The sequence below is a fragment of the Lithobates pipiens genome, unplaced genomic scaffold, assembly GCF_037356315.1.
Source record: "Lithobates pipiens isolate NorthernLeopardFrog02 unplaced genomic scaffold, aLitPip1_a1.2 Scaffold_1, whole genome shotgun sequence".
Classification (NCBI taxonomy): Eukaryota; Metazoa; Chordata; class Amphibia; order Anura; family Ranidae; genus Lithobates; species Lithobates pipiens.
In genome coordinates this window covers 6,123,096-6,146,831 of record NW_027507685.1, presented here as the reverse complement: position 1 = coordinate 6,146,831, position 23,736 = coordinate 6,123,096, and the positions used below count along the sequence as shown (strand labels likewise).

Below are 23,736 nucleotides of genomic sequence, written 5' to 3'. Positions count from 1 at the left end.
ACCCAGGACGACCAGGATGCTGCCAGGACCACCAGGGATGGCCACCACACTGGATCACCAGGTATGCCACCCTAGACTGCCAGGGAAATGCCAATCAGTGCCCAGGCATCTGCCAATCAGTGCCAAAGACAAAAATGCTTGCCAGTGCTACCAGTGATGCCTATCGGTTAACTCTATCAGTGCCAGCCATCAGTGCCCATTAATGCTCATCAGTGCCATCTATCAGTGCCGATCAGTGCCACCCATAAGTACCCATCAATGCAGCCTTTCAGTGCCCATCAGTGTCACATATCAGTGCCCACGAGTGCCACCTATCAAGGCCCATCAGTGCTGCCTATCAGTGCCCATCAGTGGCCATCATCAGTGCCCATCAATGCCACCTCATTGGTGCCCATCAGTGCAGCTTATCAGTGCCCATCAGTGAAGGAGAAAGCTTACTTATTTACAAAATTTTATAATAAAAACAAAGAAAAACTTTTTTTTTCAAAATTTTCGGTCTTTTTTTATTCGTTTAGCAAGCAAAAAATAAAAACCATAGAGGTGATCAAATACCACCAAAAGAAAGCTCTATTTGTGGGAACAAGATGATAGTGTAGCAGTGTAGTGTAGCATGACCGCGCAATTGCCATTTAAAAAGTGACAGTGCTGAAAGCTGAAAATTGGCCTGGGCAGGAAAGCGTGAAAGTGCCCAGTATTGAAGTGGTTAAAGAAAATTGAAAAGTAACAGACTTACTGGCAGGATGAACAGTTAATACAACTATGTCACAGGGGGGCTCAGAAAAACAGTGTTAATACTAGTGACACACTCCATCATATATGTCATTTTGGATTTTTCCCATAGTTGCTCTTTTTCAGAGAGTAATATATATCCAGCCGAAAAAGGCACATCGGAGGAGGAAAGAGGGAGAGTCCAGCTAAATCAGAGCTGGCTGGGAACTATGTATACAGTATATTACAATACAGAACATAGTGATTTTGGATTGACCTGTATGTGTATTGCAGTAGCTGGGTTAGGTTGCTACAGCTGTTTAGAACAATGTCACTACACCCTATCATACAATTCAGACCAAAACAGACAAGAGCACCTGCCAGGCACCTCTCTATATTTACCCTTCCAGTGAGGTCAGCAGCCCAAGAATGGACATAGCAAGCACGACCTCTCCAGCATTATTTTTAGCAGGAGCTCTGTCCCTTATCCACTTGTTGGAAGAGTTTAATCACACCCAGTTACATTTCCACACTTGTTGGAGTCCTTGTGAATTTGCTGGATTACCATTTGTATACAAGGCAAGAATGTAAAGATGGTACATCAGACCTGCACATAAATTTACACCAAGCTTATACAGGTAAGATTAGCCCGGATTTTACTTATCTTGGTACATATTTATTTGTCTAAAGTCTAACCATTATTTTAGTTATGTTGTGTTATGTACTATGGATCATTGCAATTTGATGTCTTGTCTTATAGTAGTGCTATTCAAATCTGTACTGAAAATATACTGGCTAATCAAGCCTAATGTATTGCACTTCATTCCAAATGTACCTATATTAAAATCTGATACGCAGAAAGTTGTTTTTATGAAAAATAATTGCATCTTCATGTTTCCATGTGTTATACAATGAGGGCTGTGAAGGGAGTTTCAAAAGAAACACTTTTCACTGCAACAAATATGGAAAATATCAAATCTTATGGTAGATAGGAGTTGATGTTGGAATGATGTTATACCTAGCATTATATTAGGAACATAGGGCCTGTATGATATGCATGCTTAGAAATGGGTCTTATGGCGCGTACACACGATCGAATTGGTCCGGCAAACAATCCGCCGGACTTTATAACGAACGGACTTGGCCACACACGGACGCTCCGAAAGTCCGGCGAATTCTAACGCGATGATGTACAGCACGTACGACAGGACTAGAAAAAGGAAGTTCAATAGCCAGTAGCCAATAGCTTCCTTCTCGTACTTGCTTCAGAGCATGCGTCATTCTTAGTCTGCCGGACTAGCACACCGACGAACGGATTGTCCACTGAAAGCCAAGTCCGGCGGAGTTAAAACTACTTTCTAAGTCCGCCGGACTGTACGATGAAAAAGTCCGCTGGAGCCCACACACGATCGAATTGTCCGACGCACTGTGGTCCGGCGGAACCGAGTCCGCCGGACAATGCGATCGTGTGTACGCGGGATTACAGTGATATATGTAGAACTAAAGCTGTGATTTAATTAGCAAGCAACAAGGGTGGCTTATAAGTCTGAGGAACTACAAGTTCCATCATGGCCTGTATTTGGCCAGGATATACTGGGAGCTGCAGTGGCTTAAAAAAATGAACAGCTAACCATGCTTGCTGAAAACTTCATCAAACATACCATAATTATTAAAGAAAAAAAGTTCATAGGTTCTTGCAGTTTGATTTATATTTAGGCTTATTTAGGCTTTACTACATAGGAATTGTTATGCTGCTGTCCACTAATTATGAATTTGTGATGAAAAACAATGAAAAAATGATGAAAATGAATGAAAAGGAAAAAAAACATTTAAGCTGCTACATCTAAATCTATTATCTAGATCATATGCTGATCATGCAATGATCTAAACAGTTCACATTCAATTTCTCTTGCTTCAAAATCTGACTAGTCTTTACATAATATATACAGTAGTATATACAGTAAAGGTGCCAATAGACATGAGGGTCAGAAGATCTGACCCCAGACAGGCAAACCGATTGAAAGACTAGTTCATATAAATGCAGCAGTATTCAGCTGGGGGAAACCAATAATGGACCAACTAGGGAGTTATTTCACAGCTCAAACAGTTGTACGCATACAGTATTAAGAACATTCCAGACAGATTATGTGCCAATTTAAATATGGACTTTTTTAAGATTTACAGTGAATAGCAAGTGTCTTCAGGTGCATAGCACTATATGTGATCCTTATACAATGCCCCCCCCCCCCCCACACTCTTGAAACCCAGCACACAATTACCAATCAGCTTCTTGGTCTTTTGGATCTACCTCTGTGTCATCTCACCCCGTCCACCTTACTACAGACCCATCAATGTCATGGGTGACTCCAATAGTGAGACCTGTGGGAGGGAGCAACCACCACAAACCTATTTGATATTTGCACACTGGGGGGGGGGGGGGGGGGTCATCTTGTTGGTGACACTGCCCCGTCTATCCCATGAGCCTCCTGATTGTCCCACCCATAATAATGACAGGGTAGTAGTAAAGTGGAGGGGATGGGAGTGTACATAGACAAGGACAGAAGACCAAGAAGCTGGCAGTATGGTGTCAGGGGTGCAGGGTCATGTGACATGTCATTAGACTGAATCTCTCCAATGGTGACCCAGTAAGCAAGATATATTTGAAAGAGGTTTCCACCCTTCTTCACTCTCCTAAAAGCATTTTCAGCAGTCACACACAGAAAAGATCAGGGCATCTTATCTTACTTGGACTTGACCTTGGGCAAATCAATCAGCAAATGTGGCTATGTATATACTGCTGCTGACTTTCCTCAAAATGCTAGTTTCTTGGTTGCCTGTAGTCTCAGTACCTTGGACCTGATACAAGCATGCAGCTAGAGAGGTCAGAGGAAAGTCAGAATTCCCGCTCTGCACATTTGTCCCACATAAGCATAAAAGCCAGGAAACCTTGAAAATGATAGTTCAGCATCCATCAGTAACAAATACCAGGAATAATATATAATACATATTATAATGACATGATGGTGCAGGGTCCCTAGTGTATTGAATTCTCTGAATTCTTTGCCCATCCGTTCTCATCGTGGAGAGAGTAGTGTCGCTCTCCTCCATATTTTTTGGGAATGGCCATTTCTCACAAACATTTTGCAGGAAGTCCCGCTACTGTAGTAAACAAGAGCGTGCATCCCTACATTTTGGCATAGATAGGAACTTTCTACCGTTTCACAATAGTTTGCAAAAATGTATGACATGAAACTCATGAAAGATTTTGCCTCTACAATTAAAGGAGCTGAAGAAGACTTCAGACAGAGGCATGTCTACTGCATAGAACATAAATATTCCTTCAATTATCTATCCCTGCTTGCATCCACCTTACTTATGAAACATTGAACTGCAGGAAATTACCCTTGTTTCCCTTCCACCCTACCGACTATTCCCTCTCCGTCTCTTTTTGTCCTTCCCCCTCTCCTTCAACCTCATTTCTCCTTCTGCCTGTAGCCCTGTTTCCTGTTCTTCCCCTCTTTTTTCCATCTTTTAACCCCATTCGTAATCTTTGCCATTCTCCATCTCATTATTTCCTTTACCGAGTTGACACCACAAAGTACCATGCTCCAATTCCTACAACATAATGTGTGGAGATGCCCTTTTCCACTTGTTTCTTCTTTAACGGCTAGAAAAAAATGTGTAAATTAGTAATAAACCCTGATGCAGTCTCAAATAGAACAAATACTATGCTAAACCAATGTTTCTAAACCTTGTTTCGGTCAAGATACCCTTTAAAATTCTCTAGGCACCCCATTCTCAAATGTAGAAAAACAAAACTGATTATTTACATTATGCAATGACATCAGCACATGTAGTAAAGAAGGAAACAACTATTGTTGACGTTGATGGACTTTTTAGGCATAGACATACAAGAAAATTATAAATTTAAACAATATTTATTTCTAAAAATGACAAAACATCCATCATTGTATCTCAGAGCATGACGACTGAGATACAATAATGGATGTTTTGTAGTTTTTAGAAATAAATATCGTTTGAATTTATAATTTTCTTGTATGTCTATGCCTAAAAAGTCCATCAACCTCAACAATAGTTGTTTTCTTCTTTAGTAAATTTAAATATCGGGACGTAGCATGTCTATTGTGTAGTGCAGGGATATGCAATTAGCGGACCTCCAGCTGTTGCAAAACTACAAGTCTCATCATGCCTCTGGGTCTGGGTGTCATGCTTGTGGCTGCCAGAGTCTTGCTATGCCTGATGGGAGTTGTAGTTCTGCAACAGCTGGAGGTCCGCTAATTGCATATCACTGGTGTAGTGTATCCACAGCACCACTCTGTGGTTGATACACCCTTAAATTGAAATTATCAGCACATGTAGGACACCCAACATTGGACGCAATTTATTTTACAACGCAAATACACCTTTTTACACTGGTACTGACTAGTATTCCAGTGTTTATCTTGTTATAAGACATTTTCTTTGAGGGAGAGAGCAACATGCTCCTTTTAAACCACATACACCCGATCCCTAAAGCTGGCCATGCCCTGATCAAAATTTGTCTGGTTCAGCAGAAACCAGTGGAATTTTGATCAGTGTATGGTTGTCCTTGCTCAACAGAAGCAACAGAGAACATTCTCCTGTCATCAAGGAGGATACCTCCTTCTACCTCATTTGTGTGGATTGGAGAAATCTGTTATTAGAAATTGTGTGTGGCCCAGTGTCCCAGCAGAGGGCATCCACCCAGGCTGCCCTCCCTCTCTGGGGCGAATGAAACTGAGTAAAACATATCCAGCTCATCTTAAGCCTTGTACACACGGTCAGAGAATCCGTCGGAATGCGTCTTATCGGACCGTGTCGTCGGATAATCGGACTGTGTGTGGTATGCATCGGACTGATTCCGTCCGAATCTCCGTCGGACCCAATTTTCCAACATGTTGGAAATATTTTCCAACCAACTGGTTTGATCGGACATACTCCGATCACGTGTAGAGAATTTTGATCGGACCAAGTGCCACGCATGCTCAGATCAAATTCCTACATCAAAGCTATTGGCTACTAGTCCCATCGTAACGAAATTACGTCATCACGTTGTGAATGATCGGATTTTTTGACAACTTAGTCCGACCGTGTGTATGCAACAGTTTCGGACAAGATCCGACGGGCAAAATCCGACGGATTTGGTTGGCAGAATGTCCGACCGTGTGTACAAGGGCTTACACACATTCTCTGCTTGGGACTTTTCCTGAAATAGATTTTCTCACAGTTTTAAGCAAAGCCACTGTTTTCCCTTTTGTTGAAGGCCACAAAAACAATGTGTGTAATATTCTTTTTGTGTTTTATCTCGTAGCTCATTCATTCTGACAATGGTTTTCTGCAGATGTCCAAAAATGAGTGTCATGGATATCACAAAAATTTTTGCCATGTTAAAACCTAAAGAAGACGAGGAGGAATTAGAAGAAAGTCGCGAGCTACATTTGGCAGTGGCGATGGATAATTCACAATATTTAGCTTTTCTCCTCTCCGATGAGAAGTATAAGAAATATCTGAACAGTCGTAGTGGATGGGGTGTTCCAGTAACACCCCTTCGCCTTGCTGCCTCCAAAGGTTCCCTGGATTGTCTAAAGATTCTCTTGGCCAGTGGAGCAGAAGTGGACATACTGGATGTGAAGGCTCAAACTCCTCTCTTTGCTGCCGTCAGTGCTGGACACTTTGACTGTGTCAGAGAATTACTTAAAGCTGGGGCTTGCCCTTCTGGAAGTGTCTACAATAATGGCTCTCCTGTTCTGACAGCTTCCAGGGAAGGCAACATCAACATTTTAAGGGAGCTCCTGAAATATGGTGCGGATCCTAATGTCAAGTGCAAATTACCTGACTGGGCGGCAAGCAACACCATTTCTACAGGACCACTATACCTCTCAGCTGTGTATGGCCACTTGGAGTGCTTTAGAACTATGCTTTTTTATGGTGCTGACCCTAACTACAACTGTACTGATGAGAATATACTACAAAGGATAAAGCAACCTAAAACTGTACTGGATATATGCCTGAAACATGGGTGCAGGACATCATTTGTAAAGTTACTTATTGATTATGGAGCAAATGTATACTTGCCTGACCTCAACATTGCTAAGTCATTCCCTAATTCTGAGGCAATGGAGCTTTTAGCTAGAGAAAGAGGTAATTGCTAACATTTGAGTACTTACACAACATTGTTTCCTATGTATCAAAAAGGAAAGTCTTATAGCCAAAATGTAATTTTTTAGTTTTGGATTATGTTGAAAAGGGTTAAAACCCCAAGTTAGGTAAATTTGTGCTGTGTCTCACAAGAAAGAATTACCTTCACTTCCTGCCCTGTTGATGCAACAGAAAATTAGAGAAAATCTTGACGTCAAGAGAATTCCATTTTAGACAGTTGTCACATGTCAACATTTTAAATATTTGCAATGGCTTGTTTAATCCGTAGGTGATCTTATGATGTGTACACACAGCCGGACTTTTTCGACAGCAAAGGTCTGACGGAACGAATCTGTCGGACAATTCGACCTCGTGTGGGCTTCATTGGACCTTTGCTGTCGAAAAATGAGACGGTCTTTAGACTTAGAACATGTTTCAAATCTTTCTGACTGACTCGAGTCCGGTGGAAAAATCCATTTGTCTGTATGCTAGTCCGGACAAAAACCAACGCGAGGGCAGCTATTGGCTATTGGCTATGAACTCCCTTATTCTAGTCCAGTCGTACATCATCACGTTCTAATCCGTTGGACTTTGGTGTGATTGTGTGTGGCCAAGTCCGTTCGTTCATAAAATCCGTCGGCACTCCGCTGAAAAGTCAGTCAGGAAGACCGTCGGACCTAGTCTGCCGGAAAGTCCGGTCCTGTGTACATGGCATTACATATTAGCTGTTTATAAGCCCTGCTGAGCTGGATCTGGAAAAACCAGGAACGGTTTATTGAAAACAATATCCAAAAGAACACAAGAATCAATTTTAAAGACTTGGAATTTAATGGTACTGAATTCAATATATGCCTACCACCATATTTGAAATATTAAAACATTAAAGTGGTTATAAAGGCACAAGGTTTTTTTTTTTTTTTTTACCTTAATGCATTAAGGTAAAAAACCTTCTACAAACAACTCCCCCCCCAGAGCTCCCCTTAAATACTTACCTTAGCTGAGTTGGATCCAGCCATGTGCACAAAAGGAGAGGCTCGCTCGGCTCTCTCTCTTTTTATTGACTCAGACACAGCAGTGGGAACCAGTGGCTGTCAATCACAGCCAGTAAGAAAGGAGTGGGGACAGGGCCGAGCCACGTTTTGTGTGTCTTATGCCTCGTACACACGATCAAACAATCCAGTGGAAAAGTCCGGCGGACTCAAGTGTGTAGGCTCCGGCGGACTTTTTTTACCCAAAAGTCCGGCGGACTAAGAAAGTATTTTTGCACTCCAATCAGGCTGGACTCGCATTTCGGCGGACAATACGGCTGTGTGTGTGCCAGTCCGCCATACTTTTGAAAATAACAGGCTTTTCCCGCCCGGAGAAAAGTCCGCTCATTTTGAGCACGTATCCAGGTAGCCAGGGCATTGTACCCCATATTCATGCACATAGGGTGGGGGGCCGGGATCCAGGGGCCCCCTTATTAAAGGGGGCTCCCGGATTCCGATAAGCCCCCCAGCCCGCAGACCCCAACAACCAATGGCTAGGGCTGTCGGGAAGAGGCCCTTGTCCTCATCAACATGAAGACAAGGTGCTTTGGGTTGGGGGGGCCCCCCCTTGTTGAGGGCATGCGGCCTGGTACGGCTCAGGAGGGGGGGGGCGCTCGATCGTCCCCACCCGCTTTCCTGGCCGGCCGGGTAGCGTGCTCGGATAAGGGTCTGATATGGACCTAGGGGGGGACCCCCACGCCGATTTTTCAGCGTAGGGGTTCCCCTTTAAGTCCATACCAGGTGACGGGGCCAGCGACGCCTCCATCGCTGGCCCCGGCTACCTGGAGACGCGCTCAAAATAAGCAGACTTTCCTTCACGTGTGTGGGCGAGTCAGTTCATTTCAAAAGTACGGCGGATAGTCCGGTGGACTTAGTACGCCGTATTAGTCCGCCACAAAAGTACCGTGTGTGGGCAAGTAGCTCGTTTGGAAAGTCCGGTGGACAATCCGGCGGAAAGTCCGCCAGACTAAGTCCGCCGGATAGTCTGCTACGTGTGTACGCGGCATTATGGACACACAGAGCCGGCTTGGGAGCAAGCACGCACAAGTGATCCCATAGAAAGCGGCTTGCTATGGGGGCACTCAGCAGGGGGGGATGGGCCAGGAGCGCCGGCGGGGGATCGGAGAAGAGAAGTCCACACTCTGTGATTCAACTGTGATACACCCAAAAGTATAGTGGGCAGTTGAATGACTAGTTGGTTTAATAGAAAGCGAGTTCAGGGCTTATTCATACCTTTGTTGGGTAGAAGTCATCTTGATGTACAGCCTGGGCCTAGGATCCATAGAGACATAGATATTGATTTGAATTTTAGAAACTGTAGCTGAACACGCTACATGTCTATGAGGCTAAGGGTGATGACCAGGTATACTGGATACAATGAGCAGCTACGGAATCTATATATTCTGTAGTTAATTGCAATCACTGCAAAACTCTACTACACTTTGAGGGACCAATCTCTGAAATTAAAGTCATACAGACCTAAACAATCTAACAATATGGAGAGCAATTCTGTAGCTGATTGTAGTCAATGGCCCTGATGAAGGAACTTGCAGCTTCAATCCAAGACATTTCACTGTCATTTTCATTTGTGAAGCATTCCTTGTGACTTTAACAATCTGTGAATAAAGGGTCAGCTTTTATTCATTTAGTTAAAATCCTTTTCCCAAAAGGAAAAAAAATGTGCTTCTGTACCTGCTTAACCACTTCAGCCCCAGAAGGTTTTACCCCCTTAATGCCTAGGCCAGTTTTTTGGGATACGACACTGCGTTACTTTAACTGACAATTGCGTGGTTGTGCGACACAAACTATCCAAATAGAATTGATGTCCTTTTTTTCCTCACAAATAGAGCTTTCTTTTGGTGGTATTTCATCACCTCCAGGGGTTTTATTTTTTGCACTATAAACAAAAAAAGAACGACAATTTTGAGAAAAAAAAACAAAATTTTTTACTTTCTGCTATAAAACACATCCAATAAAAAAATTTTTTTTTTTAAACCTTTAAATCAATGGGTTTAATTCCGCTATATGATTTACTGCTGGGGCTCTGGACTTCAGCAAAATGGCAGCCTCCAGCAAGAAGAAGCAGGAACAATGCTGGAGGCAATGTACAGCACACACTAATTTTGGTAGCATAATTATTAAGGTTGCACAGGTGGCGTTTTTTTTATCGGCGAGTACGAGTACTGATACTTGTGCTAAAGTACTTGTCGATAGTGATTACTGATACCTTTGTGGTGCGATTTCAGCCCATACAAAATGAATGGGCTCAAATCGCACTGCAAAGAATGGCATGCAATTGTAACAGTAACAGGAATGCACTGTGATTCCTGTCCCAATCGCATGTGGTTTACGGCACCGCTCCTGGGAGAACCTATGCTGAGGTTCAGGACAAATCTGGGTTCACACAAGAGTGGTGGAGAAAACCGCATGTGATTCGAGCAGAAATCACACCGCATTTCTGTTCAAATCACATGCGATTCTTTGCAGTGCAATTTGAGCCCATTCATTTTGTATGGGCTCAGATCGCACCACAAAGGTTTTGGTTTCAGGTATTGGAGCATTTGCATGAGTACAAATACTCGTGCAAATGCTTAGTATCAGCATTGATACTGGTATCAGTGCAACCTTAACGTGATTGTAAAGTCTCGCTTTAAAAAATAAAAATAAAAAATAACAAACATGTTATACTTACCACCTCTGTGCAGTTGGTTTTGCACAGAGCAGCTCAGCTCCTCATCGTCTCGGGTCCCTCTTCACTGTTCCTGACCCCTCCTTCTTGACAAGTGCCCCCATAGACCAGCAGTTTTCTATGGGGGCACCCGTGCCAAGCTGCAGGCCTGTGTGTCCATTCAGACAGGCAGCTGCCATTCGGCACACCCCCTCTTTCCCCTGATTGGCTGACTGACTTTGATTGACAGCCATGGGAGCCAATGGTGCCGCAGCTGTGCCCCAGCCAATTAGGAGGAGAGTGCTGGACGGCCGAGTGGGAATTGTTGACATCGCAAGACAGAGAAGGGGCTCAGGGTAAGTGTTGGGGGGTGCTGGGGGGCCTGCTACACACGGAAGTTTTTTTTATCTTAATGCATAGAATGCATTAAGATAAAAAAACGTTTGCCTTTACTACTCCTTTAACCACTTGCCAACCGCTGCACACCGATATACGTCGCACAATGGCAGCAGTGGGCAAATGGGTGTACCTGTACGTCCCCTTTAAGAGGCGGGATAGCATGCAGCATGACCGTGCCTGCGGGACTGGCAGACTCGATGTCCGCAGGTCTCCCACCGATTGTGTCACAGAGGCACAGAATTGGGAAGTGCCTATATAAACAAGGTATTTCCCCGTTCTGCCTTGTGTCGTGACAGAGATCACTGCTCCCTGTCATCGGGAGCAGTAATCACTGTCATGTGACTGGAAGCCCAATCCCCCCCCCCCCCACAGTTAGAATCACTCCCTAGGACACACTTAACCCCTTCTTCCCTGCCAGTGTCATTTACACAGTAATCAGTGCATTTTTATAGCACTGATCGCTGTATAAATGACAATGGTCCAAAATAGTGTCAAAAGTGTCCGATGTGTCCGTCATAATGTTCCAGTTCCAATAAAAATCGCAGATCGCCGCCATTACTAATAAAAAAAATTAAAAATAAATTGAATGCCATAAAACTATCTCCTGTTTTGTAGACGCTGTAACTTTTATGCAAACCAATCAATATACACTTATTGCAATTTTTCTTACCAAGAATATGCAGAAGAATACATATCGGCCTAAACTGAGGAAAAAAAATATTTTTTTTATATATTTTTGGGAGATATTTATTATAGCAAAAAGTAAAAAAAATATAGATTTTTTTTCAAAATTGTCGCTCTTATTTGGTTTATAGCGCATAAAATAAAAACCGCAGAGGTGATCAAATACCACCAAAAGAAAGCTCTATTTGTGGGAAAAAAAGAATGTCAATTTTGTTTGGGTGCAAGGTCGCACGACCGCGTAATTGGCAGTAAAACAACATAGTGCCGAATCGCAAAAAGTGCTCTGGTCAGGAAGGGGGTAAAATCTTCCGGGGCTGAATAGGTTAATACAGTAATTATTCATGTGGAATGTATGTTCCTTGCCAAAGAACATTATTTTTTCTCAAGTTGTTAAGTGTAAAGTTCTGCTTTAAGGGCCAAGGAGCTTGTATGCCCTTGTACACACTGTCGGACATTCCGACAACAAAATCCGTCGGATTTCGTCCAACGGATTTTGTTCGAAACTGGTGTTGCATACACATGATCGGACAAAGTTGTCGGAAAATCCGATCGTACTAACGTGATGATGTTATTTTGTTACGACTGGACTACATTCAGGCTAGTAGCCAATAGCTTTGGTCTAGGAATTTGATCTGAGCATGCGTGGCACTTTGTCCGATCGAAATTCTCTACACATGATCAGACAAAGTCCGATCGGATCATGTTGTCGGAAAGTTTTATAGCCCAGCTCTAAAACTTTGTCCGTCGGATATTCCGACGGAAACAGTCCGATGGAGCCCACACACAGTCGGATTATCCGACAACTCGGTCCGATTGGACATTTTCCATCAGAATGTCCGACCGTGTGTACAAGGGCTTAGATGACAGGAGCTGAGCAGAAGGAGCTTGGAGGTTATATCATCGGCATATGTGTCAGCTACAGGGAGGGAGCCGCACATTCAAACGGAAGGAAGGACAGTGTTTCTGGAATACCAGACTGGCAACAAAGCCACTTTTAATAGTCAGGTCTATTTTCCCTTCATGCATTTTAGGGACATTATTTCTTCCAAATTGTACCTTTAAAAGTAAAACTAATGCTAATGATTTTTTTAAAAAGTCACACCTTTGCCTGTTTGCAATCTCTTTACAGTGCACCCAAAGTCTTTGATGTCGCAGTGTCGCCTGACCATCCTGAAGTTGCTGAGACAAGCAGGAAAAACACATCTTCTTGAACAACTGGGGATTCCTCAAACTATGATCAGATATCTCATGCACCAGACATGATGGAATCCCGTGAATGGCAGAATCACCAAGGAAAACTAGACTTGAAAAGCAGGTCATACTTTGTCACTAAGCAGAGGATTTAAACGTGGGAAGGCATAATTAGCATTCTAAACTGTGTGGTTTTTGTCCATACAAAAGGTGGATGTAATAAAAGAACTACTTTACAATACAACAATATCTACTATCTCCTAAGGAGTAAAGCTGTCCACTGCCTTAAACAGCATCAATCCTTGAAATTGTGTTTTACAAATTCTAAAAGGTGTGCAATAAAATACTACTTTATTGATCAAACAAAAACAGCTTTCGGACCTTCGAGGAGTAAAGAATTGGGGTGAGGAGGTGTGAAATCTATTCTGCACTCTGCACCCCTGATTGGCATCACCCTGGTATTCATTAAATAACCCTAGAGTGCGTTTAGCATTGAAACTTGGGTGTTTACACAAGGCTAAGCCCTTGTACACACGGTCGGAGAATCCGTCGGAATGTGTCCTATCGGACCATGTCATCGGATAATCCGACTGTGTGTGGTATGCATCGGATTGATTCCGTCGGAATATCCGTCGGACCCAATTTTCCAACATGTTGGAAATATTTCCCGACCAACTGGGCCGGTCGGACATACTCCGATCATGTGTAGAGAATTTTGATCGGACCAAGTGCCACGCATGCTCAGATCAAATTCCTACATCAAAGCTATTGGCTACTAGCCTGAATGTAGTCCCATCGTAACGAAATTACGTCATCACGTTCTGAAAGATCGGATTTTTCGCCAACTTTGTCCGACCGTGTGTATGCAACAGTTTCGGACAAAATCCGACGGACAAAATCCGACGGGCAAAATCCTACGGATTTGGTTGTGGAAATCTCCGACCGTGTGTACAGGGGCTAAGGATGCTCCCACCATCTCCATGTGAGTGTTGTGTGGTTGGGTGTCAGAATGGCCAACCATCAAGCACATGTGCTGCTACTTGGTATGAAGTGAGCCATATGCATCCTGGGAAATCTGTGAGGCTTTTAAAAGGTAGGAATTAAGCTTACTGCTTTTCCCTGCATTTTCAAAGTACACCTTAAAGTGGTTGTAAAACCTTATAAAAAAACTTTGACCTACAGGTAAGCCTAGATTAAGGCTTACCTGTAGGTCCAAGAAATATCTCCTAAATCTACACAGTTTAGGAGATATTTACTAAAAGACAGGCACTGCTGTCTACGGCGCATGCGCCGTAGACAGCGGCGTGCAGGCGCACTATCGCCGTTAGCTGCATGCTGCTGCTAACAGCGATATGCCGTTAGTGGTGGCTCCCGTGCGCATGCGCGGGAGTGACGTCATCACTGCTCCAGCGCTGTGAGTTGCCAGAGCAGTGATACCCGGAAGGAAGATGGAGGCTCCGGACTACAGGGGACAGCGGTGACATCACTGGCTCCTGTGTCAGGTAAGTGACACATAATGAGCTACTATGCGATGCATAGTAGTACATTATGCTTTACCTTTGCAGGGAAAAAAAGAGGAAGTAAACTCATCAGGGTTTACTTCCTCTTTAAGCATGCCTCAGCTCAGATCTCGATTGTAATCTTTTTAATGATGTGTGAAATGGCTCACCCATTTTATAGTGGGCACTCACTGGCTGGCAGACAACCTTATTGTGCACGTTTTAGAGTTTGTACTTTTTTTTTTTTTTTTTTAATCAACAAAATATATTTTTATTGAATAGAACACAAGGCATTACGTGGGGCAGTTGCATAGGTATACAATCCATGAAAGGCAGGAGTTTCAATCGTCATAGCATTACATGAATGATGGTAACTGTATAGCCGACTCATCTAGCAAGTGACTGAGAAGCATTGCATAACACCCTGAGATCCAAGCTCTCTTGGAAAGGAAAGTGCAAACAATCAAACAGAACAACAAGCAGAAAAGAAGAAAAATAAAATAAAAAGAAAAGGTCAGTCCAACTGGTAGTATACAGCCATTACACTGTGTTATAAAGAAAAGGCAAATCACTTCTGACAGGTCACCTATAGTCCCATATGGTCACCTGAAGTCAGCGCAGGTGTCACATACCTTCTAGTAGCGAGCCCGGATTACGAAAAGAGGCCTCCCTTACAACTCCCACTACCGGTTTCCTGGCAATGTAACAGGGAACACAGGAGTAAGGAGGGGTACAGGTGCCTGGCAGGATCAACAGATGAGAAGGATGGATAGGTGAATTTCAGTGGAGCAGGTAATCACAGCGAATGGATCAGCAGGTAATTTATAGCAGATAACACGGTTCAATGGAGCAGGTAACTTGCAGCAGATGAAAAGCAATGCAAGGAAGTAGGCAACTTGTAGCAGATGACACAGTTCAATATAAGCAGGTACTTGCAGCAGGTGAACAGATCAATAAGACAAGTAACTTGTAGCAGATGAACAGCGCAATATAAGCAGGTACTTGCAGCAGGTGAACAGTTCAATACAAGCAGGTTACTTGCAGCAGATGACACAGTTCAATGTAAGCAGATTCACCTTTAGCAGACGGATGGTCAAAGCAAGCCGGGTCAGATATCAGACTGGAAGCAAAGTACAAGGGAACAGGCAGGAGAATCGTCACAAGCCAGGGTCGGGTGCAGGCAGATAGCAGATGGGTCACAGGCAGGCCGGGTCAAACAGGAACGAATGCTATGGATCAGGTTTCACAGGTATAACGCTGTAGAGCAGACAGCAGAGACCATTAGCAAGAGGCTAGTTTAAATAGGCCGCTTGGTGCCAACACGGACGCACGCACGCGACCGTGCCCGCGTACGAACGCATGCGCGTACGTACGATCGTGCGCACCCGCGACGAAGCCCACGATCGTAAACCAGAAAACCTGGAGGTCAGTCTCTTCATGCGATTTTCATGACAGCAGGAAACCACCTATCCCATTAGCAACCTGTCTAGAGCTATCTGCGGGGGTGCCACCTCTGGGGAGTTCAACCAACTCTGCCATACTTATACATTTTTTAGGTGATTTCCTATGATGGTAGGTGTTTTTTTCTTGGATGAGGATGATATTAACCATTTGAATTGGATCCACTGTACTTCCTTCGGGGCCTGTGCCGAAAGCTAAAGTCGGGCAATCAGCTTCCTAGCTAAGTATGAGGGCGATGTACGCCGGAGGGGGGTACAGTTCCTCATTGAGACTCCCCAGCAGACACGTTGATGGGTCTACTGCTAGCTGATCCTGATATACATTGTCAATTTTTGTGACAATTCTGTTCCAATATCACACCAACTTGGGGCATCTCAAGAGCATATGGATGAGGTCACCTGGGTGAGCCTGACATTTCGGACATATGAAAGTCTCTCGTCTACCACATTTATGTAGCTGTACGGTATACTCAGAGCAATATAAACAGGTGTGACAGCCTCTGCGCCACAGACACTGACACCATTGGTCCCACTCCAAGAATCTGATCCCACTGTTCACCGTCAATGGGACCAACATCTCGCTCCTACCCCTCCCTGCAGCGTAAAAGGTCAGGGGCTTGTGATAGTAGATGGGTATACATTTTAGAGATGATGCCTTTTTTCTCAGGGTCAGTATATATGGATTCCCGAAACGTGGAGTCCTCTAACTTCAAGTTAGATTGTCTACACTGGCAACGCATAGCATGCTGTAGCTGTATATATTGGTAATGATGATCTTTCAGCTCTGGGAAAGTTGTGTTGCTTTTTTTTAGATCTTTTGGCCTGCTTCACTTTGCCAGACTAATTCTTTTGAAAGCGGTTGTATACCTGCTGAAGTTTTTTTTTTACTCACCTGCAAAGGAAAAGGCATAATGAGCTAGTATGCACCGCAGTATGCTCATAATGAAATACCTTAGAACGAGGCCCCCAACATCTGGCCCGATCCACGCTGAGGGAGCTGACATGTTCCCTCTGTGTTTCTTCCGGATTTCGCGGTTCCGGCGCTGTAAGTGGCCAGAGCCGCGATATCGCCACTCCCGTGCATGTACGCGGGAGATTTCTTCCCGGCAGGGTCCGGCGTCTGCCGGACTTTCAGCCGAGAATCCCCTGTGCGCATGCGCCGCTGTAGTCAGCGGGGCATTGCGAGGGGAATATTTCCTAAACCGTACAATGTGGTTAATCACAGTTCATTCACGAATTAGAAAGGGTTGGGGGGGCAATTACTTTTCACAGCACTGTATACTGTAATCTGAAAGTAAAGTTATTCTTTAAATTATAACAGCACTTTTAGTGACAATTATCTCCCCCCCCCCCCCAGGCATATTATATCCTTAGGGAGCTTCACAGCCCTACTGGAAACTTCTCTCAAACACTAATGCCGCGTACACACGATTGGAATTCAGGCCAGTAAAAGACCGATGAGAGCTTTTCATCGGAAAATGCGACCGTGTGTATTGTAATTGTAATTTAGCTGTCCGAATTTCCGCCAGCCAAAAATTGATAGCATGTTCTCAATTTTCCAGACGGAAAAACTTTCTATCGGTAATTCCGATCGTGTGTATGCAATTCCGTCACGCCAAAAATCATGCATGCTCAGATTCAACTACGAGGCCAGGGCCGTTTTTAAGTAAGGGCAAAAGGGGCAGCTGCCCTGGGCCCTGTCCTTGTTGTGGGGCCCAAAGCAGCTGTCTCATACTTGCCAACTATCCTGGTTTCAATTCCCTCATCCTTTGAGGTTTTAGTCAAGTGCTGTGTCCCAATATCTCAGTGTGAAGTGCTGTTACTAATGCTGCCCAGCTCTGCCCTATTGTTGTATAAAAATGACTCACTTGCAGACCCTGTGTTTACATGCAATTACCAGCATCCATATGTAAATAGGGGCAGCCAACGGCATTGATATGTATATCATGCCCCCTGAGGACATATCCACAGTAATCTCTAGCAACCAATAAACAAGCATAAATCATGTGCTGTAACCTCTAGCAACCAGTCAGTGAGCGGTAATGATACACTGTAACCTCTGCCAACCAATCGCAATAGCTGCCTGATCTGATTCAGTAAACTGATTGAGTCTAGCTGTTATTTCTTGTACGTCTCAGAGCAGGCGGAGCACAAAACTGCATGGGGGGCCCCAAGAAAAGTTTTGCCCAGGGTCAAATCAATATTAAAGACGGCCCTATACGAAACAGAAGCTAACTTCCTTTTTCTAGTCACGTCGTACGTGTTGTACGTCATCGCGTTATAAACGATCAGAATTTGATGTGACCGTGTGTAGGCAAGACAGCTTGAGCCGAATTCCGTCGGAATTCCATCGGGAAAACCATCAGAGCTTTTTCCGACGAGAATTCCAATCATGTGTACGCGGCATAACTATACATTATGGCTACAACCCCCCTTCAAGTCTATGAGAAGTCACTGGGCAAGCACGGCAGCACCAAATTTCGGGCCAAAGGAAAATGAACACCAGAAGAGGTGACCCGTGTCATGAGGAGATAGGTAAGAATCTGGGACGAGGGTTTCTAGGTTTATTTAGGTAAGTGGCTAGGACAGGTGGGCTATTTTTTTTTTTCATGAGAATTTAATTCAAAGGAGTTTAATGACTAAATTATAAACTTACATTTTAGAAAATCAACACTGTTAATAACAATACACAATAGTTATTTTTGACAATCCAAAAAAAAGCTTACCTGAAAAATCTCCTTTTATGTTGTGAGTGCTGCCTGTCTGCTGACCATCTCTTTCCACAACTTCCTGGATTCCCTGCATACTTTGCAGCTTCTCCCAGTGGCGTAACTAGAACCTTCAGGGCCCCGATGCAAGAAACCATGAAGGGCCCCCCTGAACCCCAGCCAGGGCCCTTCCCTCCGAGTCCGGCGGTGGAACTCCAGGGGGTGGTCACAGGTATGACCTTTGTGAGCCCTGTAGTTCCACCACTGGTATCAGCAGTTTTTATTTATTTATTTTTTTTACATTTTTAGGTGCCCCATTGGGGGACTGTCCCTAGGCAGGATGGGGTCCCCGTCCCCAGAAGAGATGAGGTCCTTTTCTCCAGGGCAGATGAAGTTACTGCCCCCAGGTGAGAAGGGGTCCCTGTCCCCAGGGGAGGTGGGGGTCCCTGTCCCCACGTGAGAAGGGGTCCCTGTCCCCAGGGGGATATGGAGGGGGTATGTGATAGTATGTGCTAGCTGCCTATGCTGCTGTCGGCCATATGTAGAGGGGGCTGCATGGGCCCCCTGCATCACAGGGCCCGGTTGCGGTCGCGACTGCTGCACCCCCTATAGTTACGCCCCTGGCTTCTCCTCTTGCTCTTGGCAAAAAAAAAAAAAAAAAGCAAATTTTGAGCGTTTAACATTTTTTCCTGCCAGAAAACCGCTTTCAAAAATTCAAATCAGAAGTTTTTTTTTTCTGCCTCTAAATGCAGAGCTTAAAATAGGCCTCTAAAATGACCTAATGTGTATGGACACATAGGATAACATTAGTTGCTACTACGAACAAAACGCTAAACTCCTCTAGGAGCAGCATTATTTTTTTAAGCCAGTATAAATGGACCCTCAAGGACTACATAGCCCACAGTACCTTGCTCAATGTAAGCAGTGATCCCTGTACTGACTCCTCCTCCAGAAACTCCTTTTCTCTGCACCCCTATAGTTCTGTGACTATCAACAGGATATAGTGAATATGTGTCACAGAATTAATGAAAGAAAATGTGTGGGGATTTTCACAATGTAAGATTACAGAATGTAGGAACATTCCAAATGAATAGGAGTAATCTAGAATTAGTTGATATACACAGGGCCATCTTTAATATTGATTGGACCCTGGGCAAAACTTTTCTTGGGGGCCCCCTCCCCATGCAGTTTCGCTCCCCACCTGCTCCGAGACATACAATAAATAGCAGCTAGACTCTAAAACAGTTTACTGAATCAGATCAGGCCGCTATTACAATTGGTTGCCAGAGGTTTCAGTGTATCATTACCGCTCACTGACTGGTTGCTAGAGGTTACAGCACATATTACAGCTCACTGGTTAGTTGCTAGAGTTTACAGCACATGATTTCTGCTTGTTGATTGGTTGCTAGAGATTACTGTGGATATGACCTCAGGGGGGCATGATATACATATCAATGCCACCGGCCGCCTCTATTTACATATGAATGCTGGTAATTTACATGTAAACACAGGGTCTCCAGGCAAGTCATCTGGGACACAGCACAGGACTAAAACCTCAAGGGATGATGGAATTCAAATCAGGATAGTTGGCAAGTATGAAGCAGCTGCTTGGGGCCCCACAACAATGACAGAGCCCAGGGCAGCTGCCCCTTTTGCCCTACCTTAAAAACGGCCCTGGATATACAATGTGAAAATGAATAAATGATTTTACATTTTGACCATAGATACCCTTTAAAGGTTACACAGGTGATTTAAGCTATACAACTATTCCCACCAAAGGAAATTCTGCAGACATGACCTGCTGAGGCAAGTATACTTGTAATGGGAACTTACAGTACCTCTCTGTTATACCAGCATTCAGTCTGTCCTTAAATAGCCAGCAGTCTTCTCTTCTCTACATTCGTTCAAAGACCAGAATTTATAAATCTTGTCTGAGGTTTCAGAAAGCAGGGGGCACCGAGCTAAGGTTACACTCTGCAGAGCTCAGTGAGGAGAGCTGATTGGAGGGAAGGGACACACCCCTTTTCACACAGCACCCAGGAACAGAGCTTTCTTCATCAGTTTTGACCATTATCTAGTCTTTGCCATATTTTTGGTAAAAAAAATCGCAATGAGCGTATATTGATTGGTTTTCCCGCAAAAGATATAGCATCTGCAAAATAGGGGATATATTTATGCCATTTTTATTATCTTTTTTTTTTTTTTTTTTTTACTAGTGATGGCGGCAATCTCCGATTTTTGGTGGGACTGCAAAATTGCTGTGGACAGAGCAGGCACTTTTGACACATTTTTGGGACCATTGACATTTATACAGTGATCAGAGCTATAAAAATGCACTGATTACTGTGTAAATGTCACTGGCAGGGAAGGGGTCAACACTAGGGAGCGATCAGGGGGTTAAATGTGTTCCCTGGGAGGTGTTTCTAACTGTGGGAGGATGGGACTAACTGGAGGAGGAGAGATCATTGTTCCTAACAGGGATCTGTTTGTTTACATTGTCAGATCCCCGTTCTGGCTCTCTGTGGAGCAATCAGGTGTGGCCAGCGGACATCGTGGCTGCCACGCGCATCGGGTCCGGCATCCCTTTATATATTGCAGATAATGTTTACCACATTTCCTCATATTCTTTCAAATAAAATACAATCATTTTTTGATAGAAGTCAAAAAATTTCCTTCACAGATGACCTAAAGTGTATCCCAGTCCATGAAGTGCCTTGAAAAAGTATTTATACCCCTTTAAATTTTCCACATTTTGTCATGTTACAGCCAAAAGCATAAATGTATTTTATTGGGATTTTATGTGATTGACTGACACAAAGTGGCACATAATTGTGAAGTGAAAAGGAAAATGATAAATGGTTTAATTTTCTTTTTACAAATAAATATGTGAAAAGTGTGGCGTGCATTTGTATTCAGCCCCTTTACTCTGATACTCCTAACTAAAATCTAGTGAAATTAATTGCCTTCGGAAGTCACTTAATTCGAAAATAGAGTCCACCTGATGTAATTTAATCTCAGTATAAATACAGCTGTTCTGTGAAGCCCTCAGAAGTTTGTTAGAGAATCTTATTTTTATTTTATTTTTTATTAGTTTTTATTAAAGAGAAGGAGTACATACAAGTCATCGCAGACATAACAACAGAGGAGCAGTACAACCAGTAAGCAACAACCACCCAAAGAACTACTTAGACTCCAACATGAGTAGCTCAAAAAATGTACATGACTCCCTTCAATTTTAACCAGAAGAGGAAAAAGAGGAAAGGAAAGTCCGAATAGAAGGAAGAAAGCAGGGGGGGGGGGGGGGGGGGCCCAACCGCCAGACTGATAATTCAGAGAATAAAACAGGATATACAGATCTCATCGAAACAAATCAAAACAAGACCCAAACATGGCTACAGCATATTACATTACACAGGACGGGATACCATAGCTGCATACGGGGGTGTATACTTAAAGGCGACCCAGCAGGCCCATATCCTTTTTGCAAGGTCTGACTTGCCTCTCAGAGAGAGTGTCATATCTTCCATGTAGTATAGGTGATCAACTTTGAGCAGCCAGCAACGGAGCGTGGGAATCTACCTCTGTTTCCAATATCTCGGGATAAGAGTCTTTGCCGCATTGAGAAGATGGGGCGTAATAGAGCGTTTATATGAGCCTGCTGGCTGACCCGAACAGTGAAACAACACATGCCATGGATCATTAGAAACCTCCCGACCCTGAATTTGCTGGATCCAATACAGAACTGCGAGCCAAAACGGGCGTATTCGTGGGCAGTACCACCAGATGTGAGCGTGGGAGGCTCGCTCACCGCACTCTCTCCAGCAGAGCGGTGAGGTCTGGGGGAAAAACCGGTGCAGTGTTACAGGCGTATAATGCCACCTGGTCAGAAGCTTGTAGGACATCTCAGCTGTTCTGGCTGACCCTGAAGTGGCGTGTGCCCTGTGCAGAATGGTAGATACTTGGGCAGGGGTGAGTGCCTCATCCAAATCCAGCTCCCAGTTGCGGATAAAAGTAGGTGTCCTGTGAGATTCTAGGGATAGCAACAGGTGGTAAAAATAGGAGACAGGTCTCTCCACAGGTAGGTCACCTGAAAAAGCAGATTCCAGCGGTGTAAGATCGGATACGGAGCGTAGTGGTTTAGGAAGAGATCGAACAAATGCCGACAGTTGATAGTATTTCCGCCGATCCATGAATGAGATAGGTGACTCCCCCAAAATGGTGGGGAGAGGGAGAACCCTGGAGGGGCCGGTGAACTGGTGGAGGAAAGTCTTGTCCCCGAGGCTCCAAGGGACACGTGAGCTAGGTCCCACATTACCAGGTGGAAAATAGTTGTGGCCTGACAAAGACAGTAAAGGTGAGTTATAGAGCCCGGAGCTTTTTTTATACAAAGAGTCCCACACTGCCAAAGAAGAGGTCGTTAGAGGTGAAGAATCAGCAGACAGAGTCCTATATTGCCTTGGAAGCCACATAAGGTTAGAAAGGTCAGTCCCACCCAACATCGTTTCCAGCTCGACCCACAACTTAGTATTCACACTATATTTCCAGTCTGAAAGCCTGGCCAGCACAATAGCCCGGAAATAGAGTCGAAAATCCGGCACCGCCAGGCCCCCCGCGCTCCGTGGACGCATAAGCAGGGACCGTGGCAGTCGGGGTTTCCTCCTATTCCAGATATACCTGTAAACCATCGAGTGTAATATAGTGAAGAAACCCACCGGCACCCCGAAGGGGATCATTTGCAGCAAGAAGAGCACCCTGGGCAGCAGGTTCATCTTCACTACCCCAATCCTACCCATCCAGGAATGACCTACCTGGGACCACTTCTGGAGGTCTGATCTAAGCGTATTAAGAAGCGGGAGAAAATTGGCCCGGAAAAGAGCAAGTGGATTGGGTGTCAGGTAAATACCTAAATATTTTAGGCGCCGTGTCTGCCAAGTGAAGGGGAAGGATTGTTTGAGATTCGTTGCTACAAGGGGAGGGACCGTGAGGTTTAGAATTTCGGATTTAGACATATTTATTTTGAAGTTAGAAACCCTGCCATAAGCTGTAAATTCGGCTATGAGGTTAGGGAGAGAAATCAGGGGCTGTTGCACATAAAACAAAATATCATCGGCATAGGCCGCATATTTGTGTTCCGTCCTACCCACTAAAACACCGTGTATGTTCGGGTTACGACGGATAATAGACAGGAAGGGTTCCAGCGATATTGCGAATAGT

The 23,736-nt window shown here is 44.2% G+C and overlaps 1 protein-coding gene across 1 annotated transcript; it reads left to right on the top strand.

Annotated features, from left to right (window-relative positions):
- The first annotated feature begins 1,123 nt into the window (after nucleotides 1–1,123).
- Nucleotides 1,124–13,224, top strand: LOC143974395 (ankyrin repeat and SOCS box protein 12-like). The gene is given in 5 exon segments (XM_077475762.1): nucleotides 1,124–1,269; nucleotides 1,271–1,325; nucleotides 1,328–1,346; nucleotides 6,059–6,888; nucleotides 12,794–13,224. Coding segments are annotated over 5 exon segments (1,170 nt in total). The 5' UTR covers nucleotides 1,124–1,137; the 3' UTR covers nucleotides 12,928–13,224.
- The last annotated feature ends 10,512 nt before the right edge of the window (nucleotides 13,225–23,736 follow it).